The sequence below is a fragment of the Polyodon spathula genome, chromosome 2, assembly GCF_017654505.1.
Source record: "Polyodon spathula isolate WHYD16114869_AA chromosome 2, ASM1765450v1, whole genome shotgun sequence".
Taxonomy (NCBI): Eukaryota; Metazoa; Chordata; class Actinopteri; order Acipenseriformes; family Polyodontidae; genus Polyodon; species Polyodon spathula.
Genome location: NC_054535.1, coordinates 13989769 through 14010772, shown reverse-complemented (window position 1 = coordinate 14010772; position 21004 = coordinate 13989769). Strand labels below are relative to the sequence as shown.

Sequence of the window (21004 nt, the reverse complement as noted above, 5' to 3'; positions counted from 1 at the left end):
AAGTAATATTGAAACTGATTTTAAAAGCATATTTTTCCAACAAGTAGTTTTTCCCTGTAGTTTAGACATCAAAGAATAATTTGTATGCCACTGAAATGCATCATGTACTGCACACTTGCTTGCTGTAGACATTGATCGGTCATCAGGGATTAAAATGAGCCTTCCATTGCATTGCAGTTTGATCAGTTCCAGGTTTCAAGACTAAGTGCTACTGTACATTACCCTCTGAAGGAGCTTCCATGTGCTCACAACTACCGCCTACCAATGGCGTTCAACGTTCCTATTGACCAGCGAACGGGACAGACAAAAATATTGTAAATCAGAAAAAAACAGCCTGCATCACAGTTTGGGCTTTCCAAAAGGCTACAAGAAAGCACAGGTTTGTGTGCCATTTTGAAGTATCAACCAAAACATCTCAAATAAAAATGCAGTGCATATCTTCAAGAAAAAGCAAATGAGGAAAGCTGGAACCCTGCACTCAAATTCAAACTGGCACCGGAACATTTCAAAACATTAAATCACAATGCAACACAGCGCTAGCTCCAGCACAATGCAAGGCACTGCTAATGCTCAAACTCTTCAGACTGGGTACATGCAGTATACAGACCTTTCATGAACCGCAATGCAAGGAAACTAAAATCAATGAGGGATTACAACACACCTTACCTGCATGTACACTTTAACTACCTAAATGTGGCAATATTGATCCCCCACTCCTCTGAATGAAGGACTAATATTTCAGCAGGGATTGTTCTGTAATCTAGCTAAATCACGGTTACCACCATTATATTCAACTAGGCTTGTTTACTGTTTTGTATCTTGAGCTCTGGTACGTTTCCCTCAAATGCAATGAGAGAATGCCATTTTCTGCCAATTGGCTTATAACAAGCATGCTCTCCACTACGTAGGGAACCTTAGACAATGTGCAGGAAAATTCTGTGACAGCTAACCCAGGATGGCTGAGGTAGAGTGCACCAGAAGAAGGAATCTCCCATAGAAAAAAAAAAAAAGTGAGGCTACTTAGCCTCGGAATATAAAGTCGTCCCCCCCCCCGCCATCATCATGAATACTATATTTTTCAATTTGGGAAATTACTTGAGAGAGCAACTACCTTCTAATGGGCCACTGTTGTCAACACAAACTGGGTAGTCACCTTCAACAAACACCAGTTGGAGAGGGTGTGGGGGCTGGGTTACCAGTGGCCACTGACGTTACCTTTTCGGAAGGTGGGTGTAGTGACTCTGCTGTTTTAAATTGAAATTCAGGGACCATTTTCATCAAGTTTTATTAGTTTCCTATTGTTTGTGGGCAACACATCCACGATGCCAAAAGACACACTGAATAAAGTTGCTGAACATACAACATCCATCTGTCTGCCTCATTTTTCCTTCACACATGGAAAATGTTTTGCTTCACTCACTATACTACAAATCATGCCTCTAAAATAATGCATGCGAAATTCTCCCGATTTGCAACAGCTTGTTTAACACACTCACAAACTGAGTTAGGATCCGTTTAACATGATTCTCCGTTCCACCATAAATTGACAGAATAAAAAATAAAAAATATGGTTTCACCCCCTTTCTGTTAATGAAAGGGTTTGAACATTACTCCACTTCATTGTGCACAATAGGGAGAAAAGTGACATTGTAAAAATAAAACCTTGCATGACTCAGAGCTGCAATTCAAACCCTGGTTTATTGTCTGCTCACCACACAACAGGATTTTAGTCAGTGCTTTTCCACTACATTTGGGAACATACAGTACAATATCTTTTAAAATTATAGGCTGTGTATCGTGCAAAGCACATGAGTGTGAGAGGATACATTACATTCTTCAATGCAGAGAACCAGAGAGAATATTCTGATGTAAAAAGTGACAACAGAGATCACGACACATGGTTCTATTGTGTTAAAAACTGCTTTAAAAAAAAAAAAAAAAAAACAGTACATAAAAAGGGGGGAAGCAAGCAAGAACTGGATTACGGTTTCTGTACCTTAATACATCTCAGACAGATTCTGAGGGACATGCTTTGAAAAGCGATTGCGAGCAGAGGGATGCTGTATCTTTAACTGCGCGAGCCAAGTGAGCTCCACGTCAACGCTGCTTTTAATATCCGCTTCCTTAAAAGGCTTTGGCAACAAAGAGAGTGGCCCTGAAGCAGCCTGGAGCCTGTCCAAATTATTTTAGTAATCCGACACTGCCGGCCACCTCAGTGGTAGTGGGAGCACCAGCAACATTCTGCTCCTTCAGCTACAAGTTTCACAAAATGGAACCAGTGGCTACATCATCTGGGTGGAGAAACACGTTTAGGACCACTCCATCCACCAAATAAACAGTTCTTTTGTGGCTTGATAGTTGTCGCTGTAATGACATTGCAACCCCCCCACCCCACCCCCTGTACTGTCAATGCAACAGGATTGTTGTCAGACACACGCAACCACCACCCACCTCGAAGGTGTTTTCAATATATGAATGCTAAAAATGCTGTGTGCATTCCAGTGCCTGGTTTCTATTTATATGCTTCTAGTGCAATTTAGTCCACCAAACTGTTCTGGAATGATGAATAAATGTTTTTTAAATTTTGCGATAATAAATGACCACCTTATTTGACCTTAAGACCACCATTTGTATTATGATACGGATCTTACTTATTATGATCATGATATTTGTGAATAAATCGCATCCTGAACACAGTCTTTTTTTCACTAAAAACCGCGGGGGGTGGGGGGGGGGGGGGAGCGATGGGGGGGTAGTGGAAGTACAAACAAGATAACATTTTAATCCGACAGTACAAGCAGAAACCTTAAACTTTCAATTTGACACCACCCAATCTACTCAGTCTGCTATGAGGCTTGTTTTACATAGTCTCCTATCTGTTAGAGAGCACAGAGCCTACAGTTATAAGGAGAGAGACGGGTCAATTGTCGTCACAAACTGGTTACAAAGTCGCAGCTTCAAAAGGATGGAAAAGAATTATGCCTTTGGCAACTTGCTTTGGTTTCAGAATGTTCCTGCTGCTTGAAACAGTTTTCCTACAAAAATCGGAAAGAACTCATATCTAAAAAAATGAAACAAGGGTGCCTTTTCATGAGCCAAATGCTTCTCTCTTACTGCACAGGAAACCACACACTCTCTTCCTTCTCCTTTTTTATTTGAACACACAAACCATGAGCCTTTTGTCAAGCCAGTGCAGTTGCCTGTATCCGAGCAGCAACAGAACAACACAAATGGTCGACGTCACAGCAAGCCACAGCACTGCCCTGAACTTGTTCCATCCAGTTTGCTCAGCCAGGCATTCCTGGGGGTGCATTCCTGTGGTTGGATAAGACGCTGTGAAGAGGAGGAGGAGGAGAGAGAGAACCTGTTAGCCCTTTCTTGCTTTAAAGCTGCTAGAAAAAGGTCACATGAGCCGACACCAAAGCTAACCTCTGGCAGAGAAATACTAAAATAAAAATAGGTTTGAAAAGAGAGAGAAGCAAGACACTTTTACAGCAATGCAAGCCCTTCCTCTGAACCCCCGAACAGTGTGTAGAGGGTGGCACGCTTTACCCAAGCAGCTGAACATTAAACCATCTCATACTGTATACAGACTACTCCCACAAGGAAATGTAATCCCTCAAAGCCTCCCTGTGTGAAAAACAACCCTCTCAATGAAACTGCAGAACACATAGACACTTGTGAGTGCAAGACCACTTTAAATGTTTAAGTCTCATGAAAGGCAAATTAACTTGTAGGAGAGACTGATGAGCGTTTTGCTTTAATTGTGCGATTAACCTGTGATCATCTGGGACTCACGCTACACACATGGATAAAATTGCTACACTTACCCAAGTACATTCCTTTTTTTGTGAACTTTTAAACTCTGCTCTTTCACAATTGATTTTAGTTTTTGCTATTGCACAAAGACTCTTTCTACTTTTTTTGTACACACACACACTTTTGTACAGAAACAGCATTAACCATCTCATCTAGACATTAGCGTTTGTTCACAAAAACAAGCACCACTGTGGGACAGTGCAATTCATTCACCTACTATGCCACCAAGCACCCTACTTGTATACAGTACTCTTGGGCTAAGAGAACACAACTCGGGAAGCAAGCAAAATGTTCTTATAGCCGAAGTGTTCTCTAAGACCGAGTTAGCCACCAGACACAATAAGAATCAAATAAATAAATAAATATGTATTACTTGTCATGACACACGTGCATCAACATATGAAAATGAACTGTAAGTAAAAGAAAAGCAATAGGCAAGTATGTTAATAAACTATAATAAAATTAACAGACAAACTAACATTAACAAAATTAAAGCAAAACACGGTCAAAAAGCTTAAATCGCTATGTGCTATGAAATGAGCTGGCGGGTATGTTTTGGGCTGTCACAATGGCAGAGGCAAAAATAATGTTACTTAGGTGAATGGTAAAGCAACTCACCAGAACAGGAAACACCAAACTGCTCTGCAACTTGTGTCTAATTCAGGTTTTTTTCAAAAGCTCAAACAATTTCCAGCTTTGTGTAGCAAGAGAAACAGCGGCACATTTTGCTGTTTGTTTACGTGCCATTTTGTAGCAATGAGGTTCACTCGTGGAAATCAAAATACAAAATAATCAATGATATGATGCAGGTTCTGGAAAGATTTAATAAACCAATCAGTATCCCTCAAGACACTCTCACGATGGACAGTCACTGTTTTACAAAACTAACGTATCCATTGTGAACGACTCGCTATCAAAACAGTACTATACCCATCATGAACGACTCGCTATTGGTGCCAAGAAGGTGTTCTTTTAAGCAAAGTTCCTGTTCCTTTAGCCGGATCATTTACAATGGGAAAATTCAGATTCACCACAAGGGTTTTCCCTAAGGCGACATCTTCTCTTAGGAGGTGTTCCTATACGCGGAGACTACTGTATTAAACAATATATTTACCACAGAATTGTCACAACACTGGTTTACAGAGGTAGGTAGTCTGCAGGATAAATAACTTTCTAGACAGGCAAAGTCAATTAAATCGCTAAATTACCCTAATCAACATGAAACTGCAAAGTTTCACCAACTTTGGGCATTCTGAAGATTATCATGAGCAGAATCTCCAAGACAGCCATCACCAGGCAAGGTCATTGAACAAGTTCTGCAAACTCAATGTTTAAAAGTCAGTGTAGCAATAACCCTAATGTTAATAGTTAATAATTCTGTGTCTGCTCAGCAAACACATAGACGTGAGCAGGAAGGTTCTATAAGATGCCATTTAAAATGTGCATGCAGCACATGACTTCTAAACTAGCTGCAACAAACAACTCTAAACACCATTGTTTAAAATAGCTAACAAAGCTAAATCAAAACACAGCTTTTCACTAAAACCACTATTTAAAATAGTTTATTTCAAGTAGGTCTCGCTATGCATCATGAGGTAAAAGAGCTGTTGTTTGTTTGTATGGTGGCTTCTGATATTGCATTCATACATACACACACACACACTTGTGTCTTTCCTAACCCTGCCCCCTACAGTAGCTGCTGTAATAAGAAAAATTCTTGTCCTCTGAACCAACGGCTAATTTGCAGTTGCTTACCTCCCAGGACTGTCACTAGCTGTCTTTGAAGCCTGTTTAAACAGTGAAACAGTCTGAGGTTGTCAAACAGCTTCGTTTTTACTTGCTGCCAGGAGACAAGCCTCTGATGAGGGGCAAAGGAGTTAAATAGCACCTGATAGGAGAAGCAGAGAGGCGCGTTCAAGCCATTAGTGATTTCGTAGAGTAATGCATTGATTTGGCTTAGTTTGTTTATGGACAACAGATAATCACACCTAAAGTGAGAAATTCAGGCTCAACAGTGATTGCCAAAGCTAACCTAAAAAGATAACAAAGCAGCCGATAGCATGCTAGCACTAAGGGGCAAAGTGATGACAAGATCTGCATTTCAGTACAGATAGATGTAATTCAAAAACAGTAATGGAGTGCTTTCTCAGAAAGTTGCATCGTTTATGCCAGTACAGACCTTGGGTTCATAAAGATCCATCTTGGGGCCAGCCATATTGAAAGTCTGGATCTTTCTTCCATTTTTGACAGCATTCCCCTTCTCCCCTTCGTTTAAATCAATAACTCATGAACGAGTTGATAAAATGCAATTCCCCTTCTCCCCTTCATTTAAATCAATAACTCATGAACGAGTTGATAAAATGCAATTCCCCTTCTCCCCTTCGTTTAAATCAATAACTCATGAGCGAGTTGATAAAATGCAACACCGTTTGTCAAGGGCTCTAGCAATCACTTTTGGAGGCTATAACCCCAGAAAACAGCTCAAAAGGAGGGGATTACACACATTTCTATCAATAGGTCTTGCGTTATTAGTAGATACAGCATTAAAAGCAATCCGTTGTATGCGCTTTGTGACCACAGGGGTATCATGGTTCACAGAAAACAGGAAGCTAAATGGTAAGCCGTTTAACTGGTGTTTCATGAGCACACTCCTCCTACAACAACATGCAAAAAAATCTGGTTCCTGTGGCATTTATACTGACTGTTCATGTCGCATGAAGAGTTTGATAAACAAATGCCCTTTGGGAATCCACATCTTGATGTTATAAAAACAAACTGAGAAAAATGTACTCTATGCCCACAACAGTAAAGTTGTCACACTCAGGTAAATAAAATATAATTAAAAAGTTCAGTACACACCTGAGTCATTATTTTACAGTTCACTGTTAATTCGTTTTACAAGGTTAAAAAAAGTGCTGGCACCACAGGAAAACTTTTGGATGTTCTTAAGCACTGCTCAGCAAATATGTAGTAAAACCATTAGGGGATTAATGTTTCTAATAGGATTACACTTATTTTTTGGTATGTGACCTTTAAAAAGCACATCGCATCTATTGTACACTCAATGTATAAATGTACAACGACAAACAAAGCAAACCGTTGTACACTGCACAAACTTTAAGAGAAAAATGCAGGTTTTCAATGAGCTTAAGGTGAAAGTAGCACTTACTGGTATTCAGCTCCAGAAATATACATACATATTAAAAAGAAAAACAAGCTTGCATTTGTAAAACTAGTGATTCATCTGTCAAGGAAAGTTTTGTAACTCCTAAAAAGATGAAAGTACTGAAAACTAGCACATGCATCAACAATCTGTCAGGAAGGCCACAACTGGACGTGGTTACTGAACCATGCCATCACCTCTTACAACGACGGATACCACAGGGCAAGGAAAAGATGAATTAGACAATGCTTGTGCTTAGGGTTATTCCTAAGGTAAAGGCGATGTGTTATCTATAGGCATGTCTCTTTTGATGCTCAATCTTGGGGTCACAGAACATTTAACAAATTTCATATCTAACCCAATTGTTATAGTTCAGAAACAAGACAGTAATACTTTGTAAATATGCTACATATTTAGTTAGTTTTTCTTCCCTAAGCTGCTTGTAACTGTAGTTATGACAGTCCCTTTGTGGTGGTACGGTTTCACTCTAGAAGACCTGGGAAACTTTCTTCTGACCTTTTCTGGTAGCGGCTATTGTCTCCAGTTAACAATAGCAGTCTGTTTGTTTCACCCAATCCCTGCTGACATTCCAACAGGTATTCCCATGCCCATGGCTACTGCTGTTCACTTCCTGCTATTGTTGACTGGGGAGCCACACCACTGCAAACAAAGGAGTAATGTAGTCTGGAGACTGAAAGAAAAACAAATAGTAGGAGAGAAAAGCCTGATGATCATGTCACACAAGGACAAGCACTTATTAAACCAAAGCCTTCAACTGTACACGTCTGAAATTTTTGTAAAAGGTTATTTAAAAAAAAAAAAAAAAAAAAATATATCAAGTAAGTAGATTTCAAAAGCAGTTCTATAAAACATTAACTGGAAGCCACTGAAGTCTAAATAAACTAGAGACAAATGTGCCGATTTGATTTGCTACAGGTTAGAATGAGAACAGCCAAGTGCTGCACAAGTTCCACTTTAGATACACTAATGGACAGCTAGGCCAGCCAACTCAGATTAAAAACAAACAGTTGCGATCTGGGAAGAGACGGGCCGAAATTCTGTAGCTCAGCTTGCGGGAGGTACCCAGGAAGACTAAAATCTGTCAATTTCTTGCTGACAAAGAAAAGTAAAAACAAGCAGTACAGGGTCAAAAAAAAAACAGTAAAGATTCCAGATATCAGAGTTTAGGCATTAAAATAGTAGTCATCATCACAGGGCACACATTCTAAAGCAACGCAGGCAGTTACACATGCACCATGAAACAGTTCTGTATAGAAGACCGTGGGCTTGCTTTGACAGGTTAACGCACTTGGGGGCAAATATTCAAAGATCTTGCTGATTTTCTCATCTTTCTCACAACTCTGAGTGAAATCTAAAAAGAGTTGTGGAGAAACTGCAATAAATCTCAGGGCTGTGGAAATGAATAAATGAACATGAATTAACACAGGAAATCAACCGCAACTCTCGAGGTAAATAACCATCACAACTTTTTTCAAAATGAAGATGCATTATTTAGGCTTGATGAGGCATCTCTTCAGCTATGAAAGTTAAAAATGTCATTAAATGTTTTGCTCTCAAATGCGTTTTCTTACAATTATCAACAAAGTTTGGTCCATTCTGCAAGTTCTTGCGTGCGCTAAACAGAGTCAAATGTCCACTGCCAGGGACATTTAATTACTTTACCATTTACGTGCCATAAAGATGACACTGGCTGCGAAAGAAGGACTGCGACTCTACTGCCATTTTTTATACACAAATGAAATAAGCTTACTTGATTTAAAAAACGTCATGAATGATACAAGCAAATTCCTACACTACTTGGTATAATTGAATGAGTAGTACACAACAAGCTTCAATATGAAAGTTGAACATTTTTTTCAGCAAACAACTTTTTAATGAAAACAAATATTGTAGCCTATGTCACTAAAGTGAAAACTGGCTTCTGTTATTTTTAAATACCCCTGCTTCCAATTATACTACTGCTTAATAACAGGAACAACATTTTATTTAGGGTTAGGGTTGAATTTAAATGCGCTCATGTCTGCCTGTACCTCTACCCCCACGCAGGAACATTGCCTGCTAACTTCCCCTATTCAAAAGAAATATAAAAACAATATTAACAGTCTGGTTCGCTTTCATTTTTTAAATGAATACAATTTAATGAATAAAGAATAAAAACAAACCAAGCGAACTATCTGCCCTAAGCAGAAATGTATTTATTTATTTAATTTATTTATTGCAATATCCACAATCTGCAGATTCTGTTGCATTCACAGTGCTGATAATGTGAGATATAACTAGATATTACTACAGCGCAGAGCATGGGTCAAACCAATGTTTGTGTAGGGTATGTGTGTCGTTTATTATTATTATTATTATTATTATTATTATTATTATTATATATCAATATTGGAGTCAACTGAATGCCTTTCAACTTTTTATTTCATTTTAAACTGTTTAAATGCCAAACCATAACAAAACATAGAATAATAGTGCACATACACAGAGGGGAAAAAAGTGAACGGGCAAAATACATAGTTGTCCCTCCCCAACCCAACCCACCAAAGAGGGGGTGACATTATATATATATACAGTCCTGCATTTGCCTTTAATTTAGTTTTCTGCACATGATACTGCTTTGCATATATGATGTAGAATACATGATTATAAAATCTAACACTCTTTCAAATAAACTTGTTATGATTTTGAATGTGCACTCTTTCTTTACAAATTAAGCACTGTTAATTATCATTGTTTAAAATAAACCACAAATAAATTAAATGTTTGAGTTGAAAATAGACCAAAAATCTCCTAAGGATAGACCTAAATTTCCTACTTCTTCATTAGACAAGTCAAGAAATGTTATACGCTGTTTGTATATTCTGCCTGCATGATATTTCCTTTTTCTGTTGCTGCGCTAGCATTTGCAAATATAGCTGTCTGAAAGCCATGTTCACGCTTTAACTAGAAACAGAGGTTGTCCTGAAATACTTCCTGCGAAATGAGACGTGTAACCAGTCAAGTGATTTCTATGCAACATAGTGATATTTAGCTTATGGTGGTGAACTTGAAGGATTATTCATGACACAAATTTGAGGGAAAAGCATTTGCAAGAGAACTCGCAAACCCCCTTTTTCCCCCAACGCAGCATCTATTTCGAATTTCATTCAAAAGCGCAACCTTTTTCGCAAAAAAAAAAAAAAAAAAAAAAAAACTACTACAAATCTACAACTCTCCTTGCGACACACGCAAGGCCTTTGAATATATGGCCCTTGGTCTTAATAGAAAATAGAAAGCAAGGGCCAATTGGATCACAGCTGGATAACTGTTACACATCCAATGAGTGTGTATGGCTTGAACTAGCAAGAGCTACATCAGAAATCAAGCTGCTTTTGTTTATACAGCTCACTGTACTCGGAAACATCGACCCTGTTATCAAAGCCTTCACTGAACACACACACACATTTCTATTCTGAGGCTGCTCAAAGATGAAAGGCATCTAATACCTATGGTCTCTAAAAGAGACATAAAAGCTGCATCTGAAAGTTACTTTTATTGAGGAATATTTGAAAATAAATAAAAAATGTGTACTACTTTAACAGGTAGCACAAGAAACAGTTTAAGCATTGCTGGGCAACTCCAGTCTTGGGGGGGTGGTCTCATTGGTTCAGTTATACTTGAGAGGACTAGAAGGGCCAATTGCCATCTGTTATTTAAACACTCAAACAAGCAAGCTCCAGACAGTCAGCAAAGGCATGTGAAGCAAGCTCCTCCTGTTAACCCCCTAATCTTGGATCTGTATAACAGACGTGAGTTGGCCTTTGACTTTGTTTCAACCATGTTCTAAAACTGCTTAACTCTACCAATTAAACCCCCACCTAGGCTACAAAGTTATTTATTCGTACCGCTGTAGAACAAATAGGCTTGCGTAACCTTTTCTATGGCACTAAACTGCTGTCAGAGAAGAATGATTAAAAGGTTGTCTGGGGGCTGAAGGGTTAAATACAGAATAGTCTCCATAATTTCCTCAGCCAGTCAACCTCCCTGTGACCTCTCTATGCAGGCAGAGAAGCACAGCCAGTCAAGCAGCGGCCCCTTTTCCTTGCCTACAGTAGAAGACATTAACATGGAAAGAAAATCCCCCTTTGTCTGCTTCACTCGGTTACTGTGCCTATGGATGAGGGAATCGTTATTAAATGATCATTCTAGGAGGCCAGGAATGAGATTACAAAATCCAGCCTCTTGCTGTGTTCCTTTCCTTCAATTAAACATGGATGCTTTTGCTTGTTAGTCATCGCTGCTGCTTAATGAAGAGGAAAGAACAAGGAACACTCTTGGTCAAATGGGGCCACATCGCTAGAGCTGTTTTCTATTTAGACAACATGGTTTAGAAAAGAGAGCACATATTCAAACCCAAACAAATTCTTACACACCAAACAAACCAAAAACAATGTGAAATACATGCAGTAATAGAGGCCAATACATATGCATCAGTTTTGGAATGGAAACCCAATTAGAAGTGCAACAAAGCTCTCAAGACCTTCTATCAGAAAAAGAAAGGCATTGCAATTCATGCAAAGCCTTAAATGCTACAAGCAGGACCATTTTGTTAAAAAAAAAAAAAAAAAGGTAATGCTTGTAACAATTAAGGTTTTCAGCAGCAGAAGACCAGTACAGTTATAAAAGATTTAAAAAAAAAAAAAAAAAAAAAAAAAAAAAGGTTTTAGAGACAAACAGGAATAAGAAAATAAACTCCCTTGGGCTTGGTTTTAAAAATGTGACCCCAGAGATGTACTCATATTTTTTGGTTTGTGATACGCAGTGTTTGTTTCCTGCCCTTAAACTGAACATTTAGGTTTGTGCTCCATGGAATACCCTTATGGGCCGGCCTCGATCAGCTGGGTAAACTTAAAATCCACAAGGTATTGCAAACGTCTGTAGGGATCCCAGTGCGTTTCTTAGACTCCACTCCCTCAGCCATGCTGTCATGTTAAAAAATTATTAACTTCATCTACCTACATAAAACACACTCCAGTGCTTTTAAAACAACTGTATGCTCCTGTTTACTATATATATATATATATATATATATATATATATATATATATATATATATATATAATGGATATAAAACACACTAATTTAAAAACAAAGAGAGAGCATAAAGACCTAGAAACTGTAATGAAAAGCCTTCAAAGGCCAACTTAGGATTCTCAGGTTAGAGAGAGGCAGAGAGGGGCAGTTCATTCTTTGTCTTTGCACTCCAAAGGCAGAAGAGGTCCACAGTAACTTTACATTCAGTGATGTCAAGTCTTATGGAGGCAGTGCTAAGGATATGCAAAGCAGACTTTCACGTGTGTTGTACCTCTAAACGAGGGGTGACCAGTCCTGGTCCTGGAGGGCCGGTGTCCCTCCTGGTTTTAGTTCCAACTGTGCACTACATTGCTTAATTGGACCAATTAAAGCTTCTAATAAGCGATTGATTGGTCCAATTAAGTAATTTACAGGACAGTTGGAACAAAAGCAAGGAGGACAGGGCCATCCAGGACCAGGACTGGGCACCCCTGCTCTAAACAGTCACAGTATTTACACAGGGCCAGAATGCATACAGCATACAGAATGCACACAGCATACAGAATGCACACAGCATACAGAATGCATAGGATTATAAACCTCATGCTCGTCTCTGCCCACAGTATCAACAGTGCTATTATCAGCATGTTAAAGTCAAGGCGCTAGTACAGTTTACTTGTACTTCTGCTGTGCTTGTAAATGGTACAGATTATCAAATAGCGTGCTCCAGCAGGCTGATCAAATTCTCAGCAAGTTCAGCATTATTCTTGTTTTAACCACAGAACACAAAGACACAACAAGTTACTGCAGTGACAAAGAGACTGCACAACAAAGTACAAAATTATTCATTTTTAACAGAAAAACTAAAACACGTTTTTATAATATTGACCACCACAGTAATTTAGGTCAAGTTTTTTTTTTTTTTTTTTTTTTTTTTTTTTTAAGGTGTAAATGAGATCGAGAGATGAAGAGAATAGTGCTTAGGAGCTGGCTACCATTGAATGTAAAAATAAGGAGACAAAAACAAAAACAAAAAAATAATAAACATGTTATTGTTTCTAAATCTCCACTGAGGTCTAAGTTGGCAGCTTGGTCCGACAAAAGGGGGCTCCATCTTGAACACAAGGCCCAGTTCTCTTACTTGACTTTGGATAGTGAAGTTAGCAATACTTGGCAGGGGATAGCTGCATCTGACATGCACACTCACTTCATTCACAAACCCAGTCACACATATGTAAAGCCTGGTGGTGAATCCATGCAAGCTGCATTCGTATGCAAATGTTTTCTTGTCAAATCGATAGCTCAGTATGTGATGACTGTGTTTAGCAAGGCCCCGGTAAACAGCAAGTACTTTCTGGCTTACAGTAAAGGGGTGCTGATCCAGTAGACCGCTGCCTCATAGCATTTTACTTCAAAAACAAAAGTAGCAAGAAAAAGAGAGTAAGGGAAGGAGGCCTTTTCTGCAGTACCTTAAAAACTAAAGAAATCCTGAAGTTGGGAATCATCTTGTTTGATTGACCTAAAAGCAGGGATTGTTGTGCAGGAAAGAGAAGCACTATTCCAAAGTGGAATGTTAAGTAGAGGGAACAAGAAGCCACTTTCAGGATCTGTGGCAGTACCAAAGAATTGTGAGGGTCTGGAATCAACTCCCCAGTAATGCTGTTGAAGCTGACACCCTGGGATCCTTCAAGAAGCTGCTTGATGAGATTTTGGGATCAATAAGCTACTAAACAACCAAACGAGCAAGATGGGCCGAATGGCCTCCTCTCGTTTGTAAACTTTCTTATGTTCTTATGTTCTTATGTTCAAACCCCAAGTCTCCCCATGGTGTGCCATGCAGTGGCCTGAAACCTAATCTCTCCTGAAACCGTTCCAAGTCCTTCCCAAGGTTACATACATCTTTTCAAAGTATACAAATATGTTTAACACTTACTACTTCTCTAAATACCTCTAAGTAACCATTTATCATATATGTGCCGCAGTGTTTCAGGGATGGTGGAAGTTACGAGGAAGCACAAGCATGAAGCTAGCGCGTTACTTTGACAGCTTCAAAATCTGGAAGAATATCCATTAATATTCCTGCTTGTATAATCAGAAAAGGTATAATCAAGCTAATGTATATCCAGGAGACACAACAATAAATGTTACCTGGATTGGTTTCACAAACATCTGTCTGGAAGTGGCTTACTTTCACCAAAACGGCCGACTGCAATAGCATAATGTTAATATTTTGTATAACTTGTAATTGTCTTGCAATACAATTTCGTACATCACTAGCAAATAGGTGTGATTTTTTTATCAAATCGATAAAAAATGTCAAGATTAAAACTCTACATTAAAATGATTTTCCCCAGCACAAATATGACTGTCTTGTAAGGCTACATTGGGAGTTAAACATCACAGGACACAACTTATTTTCATTGTGTCCCTAGAATCTGTTTGAAGCCATTTGTGCATGAAACTCTACAAAGCAGTCAGAAGTTGCAAGTTTCCTCACTCATCAAGTTGTCACTGTGGGTGGCTGTTTGACAACTTCAAAAGGTGTTGAGGAGGATTAAAATGTCTGTGGACGTCACTTTAACCTATTGCCTGTTCACAGATGCTGTACAAGATCAAAAAAACAGTGTGACCTGATGTAAAATAAGGAATGTATAGAACCGCTTGCCTGCAATGCAAGGCAGCTGAGCAGGAACTCAACCCAAGGTGTTGGTGTAGCGTCGTTAACACTAGGTGCGAGCGTTAAAACAGGATGCACAGCTGCCGGACAGCCAAAACTCAAGACTGTGTCAGCACAAAGCAGAGCAGACCGCACTACAGCAAGACTGACCCAGCTGGTGCTTCAGCACTGCCTGGTGTGTTGAAGGAAGCTGGAATCTGCCTTGAAGACTCCTTCCTATTTCTGGAAATCCTGTTTTCGTTGACATTCCGTGGAGTCTTAAATATTTAAAATCTAACAAAATTGAAATTGTCTGTCAAACTGTTCAGAGGACAGTGGAAAGGATATTAGGAGAACAACTCTCTATTAGTAATGTAAGATTAGTAGCAGCCATCTCAAAGCCTTTATCATCTATAGTCAATAATGTACCATATGTCCTTAAAGAATTGGCATCGCTGGTGTACCCCTATGTTCGACTTCACAATAAAATGCCTACCGATTAAGTGGTTAACAATAACAAAGAGACAAGTTCGTGAACATCTAAAAATCCCTACTTTGCCACAATTGAAAGGTAATTGTACAAAGGCACAACCCCGTTCTAACCTTATAGGTGTTTTACTTGTCAGAGCTCTAATGTAATTATTTTTATACAAAATACTGAGGGGAGGACAATGACTAGAAGCTGGTCAAACCACCACTGTGCAGGCTCTAACCAAAGAGGTTCCATTCATGCCATCAGCTTGATTTCCTGCCCTTTCACAACATCTAAAAGATCTCTAAAACAGTTCAATAGCCCTGAGCCCTAACCTCAATACTGCCTCTCATTAGCTGTCCCTAATCAAGTAGCTGCAGGAAGGGTGTGCTGCAGCCCTGTTCTGTTATGGTTTAAACAAGACATATAAAACAGCAGGCCCTGTCCCTATGGTGGAAAGGAGAAGAGGGGAAGGAGGGTAGCTAGTGTCTCTAACCCTAACCCTAACCCGTTTCTCCGCTTGAAAATCATTAGACAGAAAATGGGGTGAAGGTTACAGTACACTGCATCCAGGGACAGGCACTCATTGCCTTACTCTATATAGTCCCACCTTCAGTGACTCTGAGAGGAAAGGCCTTCCATTTAGAACTGTATCACTGATTAAATGATCTGTAGGAGTGCAATGCCTTAAACTGAATTACTATTTAGTGTTATCAAGCTCTGTATGAATGTAATGTATGAGGTTACCAGTCAAGAAAAGTTTAATACAAAACTAGTTTATTTATTAAAAGAAAAACACTTTCTAAGTAGCTTTTCACAGTTTCATAACTAGCTGGTAAACCAGTCAGTGTAGGGCCCTGTATTTCTGAATTTTGTGGGCTGAGCTGTGAAAACAGCTTGGTTCACATGAATTCCATCAGAATATCATCTGCTAGTTAATTAGCACAAACCCCACTGGCGATACAAGGGAAAGACACATCGCTGCCTCTGTTTGTGTGTCATGATGTAAATTCTGTGCTAGCTTTTGGTCATGTACAGTGCTGATGAACATTCAATATGGGAGAATGTTCAACTTCAAGGTACATAAACGGGAACAGGTTGTGTTTTTTTTTTTCATATCCTTGCCAGCGAGTGATTCATTACATAGTGCAGATAATACAGTACGACTTATTAATCGCACGTCTTGAAACACGCACATATTAGAAAGGAAGAAAGAAAAAAACAAACATGTATCCATGATTGTACAACTATACAAAAATACACTAGATTGAACTGCTGCATGTATGCAAAATAATGTACTGTAATGATGTCACTTATTATGACCCCTCAATGGAATTAAATGTTGATATGTGAGTGATCTGTGCGTTTGGTTTGCATGTGACACTCACCGAAACAAACATTTTATAACTATGCACAGTTGCCTCTAAATACCTAGTCAACCTAAAAAAAACAACAGCAGAGAACCACATAAAAGCAGCACGAGGCTCCAAAGAAAAGGCCCCTTCTATTTTGCTGCCCGATTCCGCAATCAGAATTTGCTACACAAGAGCAGTAAGTAGATGTCAGATGGCTCCCTAGTAAACACTGGGTTTCTGACTCCTGTCTTTAAAAGGTGCACAATTAAACCTCTTACTGCATGCCGTGGCTATGGATGCATTATGTAATGGAGTGCTAATCTACTCTAAAATACTTCTGGACTGCGACCCTCAAGCATTCTCCTTTTTCTCTAGCAATCAAACCAAATGTCCACCCCTTGCTCTTAAACGCTTCCCATGAAATCCAGCCTTGCAATACAAACCGTACATCATCTGTCCAATAGTAGGTGAGGCAACGCAGGATTTGCCACTCAACATGCAAGGGGGGGGGGGGTGCGATTGGTAGTCCAATCCCATTTGATCTCACAGTGCCTCAGTCATTATAAAGCTATAAATCCTGGTGTCCTGAAACACCACTAGTAAAGTGACATAGCCATCTTGGATAAGCCTCACACAGTCTAATCAAACCAAAAATCTAAACTGATTGTAAAAGTTGTGATACAGTAAAGCCAGTAACAAGTAATTCGTAGATTTAACCTAAAATGCATAGAGTTCCACCTTCAATACAACAGTCAAAGGCCACATCAGATTGTGCTTGCATGCGAAATGTGTCGTTAGAGGACTTCTAGCATCCATGCTGACTCTAAGAGGGCATCGTCAACCTGCAGGAGAACAGAATTCACCCTCAGACAATTCTTTCAACATTTTCAAAGGTGTGGGTGTTAGGGTCTGGGACGGGGACAGGGGGTTTATTGTAAAATAACCAGTGCACTGTTCTTTAAATAATGACTTTATTACTATATTTTTATTATCTGTTTTACAGGAACATCTACAACTAAACAGACTGCTGTTGTGCAAAAAGTCATCAGTGGGCCGTTTTGTTTGGTCCTCATTTATGAAACTGTTAGAAGTTATAATTGCTCGTTGACAGACAAGTTGTTAAAAGCAGTCGCTATCAGTGTCAAAATGAATGACTTCCAAGCCTGTTGGCCAGTTATAAATGGCTGCTATGCCAATTTGTTTCGTTTACATGTAAACAACTTATAAAAGATCAATGATTTTTAATCATTACACTCAAAAGCTCTTGTTCTGTAATTCAGCTTAAGACAGACCAGAAACACTCTCATGCAGTTCAGTTTTCTGCCTCGTGTGACACTGTGGCTTGAAGCACTACAACACTCAAGAACCTGAATGCTTTACAGGCTACTTACTACCGGGAAGGCTTGCTATTCCTCTTGATACAGAACAATGCAATGTTGTTATTGTCACTTAGCCACTTAACTCCCCAGTGTATCGCTTGCTCTACGACTGATCGTTATCTCTGCCAATTACTGCCGTCATTTGCATCTCAATGTGTTCCAATAGCAGCCCGCTGAGCCACTGGCTAAACAGGAAACAGAAGTGCAAAAGAAAAAAAAAAAAGAAAAAACCACACACAACACCACCCTGTTGACAGAACAAGGAATAATTTAAAGTATTTTAAAACAAGCTATTAAAAAAAAAAAAAAAAAAAAACAGTATCTTTGTTTTGAAAGGCTTACAATTTTTAAATTGCAGAAAACTAGAAAAACTACTAATATTAATAAATGAACTGCTCCTTCGTGCAATTAAACTGCCGCAATAGTATTACCACCATTGATGGGGGGAAAAAAACAAAACAAAAAACAAAACACACTGCTTGTTTACACATTCATCTAAAATATTGCCTCCAAGTCCTCCATGGCATGATTTGAACCCGTGACACTGGCCATCTTCAGTCTAAGCCACAGGCAATTTCAAAGACAGTCCGAGTTTAAGCAGCTCCCTCCTTACAGCGCCCTCTTATGCTTGGATGAAAAGAGTGCACCCGCCTCCTAGCAACACTCCTCTGAACTACTGTATACTTATGAAAGCAGAAACCACTCTGTAAAAACACAACACTGTACACAGTGTTACCTTGGGTGTCTGTCTGTGCTTTTATCATTGTACTTTGGCTGTTTTCACATGGAATGTGATGACCAAAGTGCGACTGGCTGGAAGCGTTTTGAAAACCACCTCTGCCACTGCCAGTGCTGGAGAGAATAATTAATTTTTAACTTCAAACCACCTCCCAACACACATAGCTACAACAGAGAAAAGATAACTTGCAGCTGGAGTTTTTATTACCAAGGGTCAAAGATAAGTGAAGAACAGTACCGGTTTCTTCTGTGTTGTTAAACTTCCATGGCTTTAGAAGCAAAGTATGAAACAGTGACAACTGGGAAAGTTTTACAACAATAAAAAGATAAGAGCTTGAGCTTTTAGCAGTGATGGTATTACGAAAGGTGTTGTGATCAGGAGCTAGAAAAGGCACGTCCATTAAATGGAGTTGCAGAAAGAGCTCAAAAATATAACAGGAGACCGCTGGAAAGCATGTCTCAGATGGGAAAAGCATTCACACACACACACACACACACACACACACACACACATAATACATATACATACATACATACAGTGCTTTGCAAAAGAATTCAGACCCCTGAATTACAAATGGTACATTGAAATTTCGTTCTGTTTGATATTTTATTTTAAAATCACACATACATACATACATACATACATATTAGACACACACACACTTTGACTTACAAGGATTTTACTTAAAGCATTGCACCACCTGATGGCTAAATGCTGAATCTGACTCTTTCACACAGAGAAAGTCAAATTCTAGTCAAAGGCTGTTTTTGTTGTCCACCATGACCTGTTTCGTTCCTGGCTATTTCTTCTGATCCGGGGTGAATTTCCCTTTACTGATGAATCAGAGTTAAACTTTCATTGGACACCCCAAACAAATGCCTTTCACTGATGTTAACCGTAACTGTTAATATACAAACTAGCAGCTTCTTATCCACCTGCAAGCATGCCTTTTGAAAATTCAGACAGCCACCCATGAAACGCAAATGTTATGCAGCCGTAGCAAGCTGTTCACTTGAAGTGGCAGACACTTGAATGGGTTCAGAGGGGAAATGGTTACTAGACCTGCTGCTATTCACACACTCTGCCTGCTTCTAGGCGCAATAAAACCTTGGGCTTAGCTGCTTTTCTCATAAAGTAGGTTCTTTTTGGCTATTCAAGGTTCAGCTTTGTTACCATGGCAAATGATGTACCAGTCACGCATTGCGACAGGGGAAAATGTAAATATGAGCTTAAAAAACTAACTATACTGGATGTGCAGAACAGAACAGCTGACTAGAATAGCATATATACAGCGCTAGACGTTTTACACCTGTCTGAAACCTAAATCCTAAAGGTTTTTATGTTACCCCTACCACTTGAAATATATTAATTAATATTACAATAATACAAAGCACAAAGTCGACAAATGAGTCATGTACTGTAGCATATGGGCCAGATCAGAACTACTCTGCACATCATAATTCTGAGGGAACCTACTGAGTGATTGTTATCCATTTCAATCTTATACCGCCATGGCTTGCAACAGTGTAAGAGGAATTGGTCATTTGTGCTATTAGTGTACAAAAAAAAAATGTTCCAGTACGGAACACCCGAGGGACTGTAAAACACATTACAACACATCCGCAGGGGCAGGAAGATGCGTCCAGAAGAGCAGGTCCTAGTGTCCCCAGTCTGCTCTCTTATACCAAAAATAAAGCTCAAATCTCTTACCTCACCAAGTCATGCAAGCAATCACTATGCCAGGGCCTGGTTCAAGTGGTCTCATGTGAACACTGCTAGCAATGCAACCTGTTCTACTGCACTGAGTTTAAGCAAATGACATGCATTTGTACTTGGAAATGAAGATAAACATTGCTGCAAACCTAGAACAGATGCACAGTACTTTAAGAGATATACAGCAAGTTGCATAGCTTTTCATTTGCATCACAAAAGTAGTGATAACGTTGTCACTTAAAGTGTCAGCCATGAAATGCCTTCCAAGAAATTATTTTGCTTCCTTTGGAGCAGACTGCAGGAGAGAAAAAAGCCACTCAGTATTGAATCTAGGAGTAACATTTGTGCCTGAAGGGGATATTGGGTAAATCTCCCAGCTGTGAAGAGGTCCAATCTTTACAGATCAGAATATTTCAAGTTCCCAATCGGTTCCATTGTAAAAAAAAAAAAAAAAAAAAAAGAAAAAAAAAACCCACACCAAAAAAACCCCCACAAAACACCCAAAAAAAACCATACAACATACTAAAAAGACAATTACAAAATAACTTGTGTTGGCAGGCAGCAATGCAGTGTTTAGAAAACCTAACTGCTTAAAAAACCTGTCTTAAGGTTTTCTACCTAATGGCTTCAAAGTA

At 39.2% G+C, this 21004-nt stretch overlaps 1 protein-coding gene across 3 annotated transcripts in view; it reads right to left on the bottom strand.

The window, feature by feature from the left end:
• Nucleotides 1–21004, bottom strand: part of LOC121330509 (mastermind-like protein 3) — a 132158-nt gene that overhangs the window by 87752 nt on the left and 23402 nt on the right. For 2 of the 3 annotated variants that reach the window (XM_041277075.1, XM_041277083.1), the window contains exon 2: nucleotides 3170–3333. The exons of the other annotated variant lie outside the window; for it this stretch is intronic. In XM_041277075.1, coding sequence (XP_041133009.1) covers nucleotides 3170–3313 — 144 coding nt within the window. In that variant the 5' untranslated portion in view covers nucleotides 3314–3333. The remainder of the gene's footprint in view (nucleotides 1–3169; nucleotides 3334–21004) is intronic. 3 annotated transcript variants of the gene reach the window in all.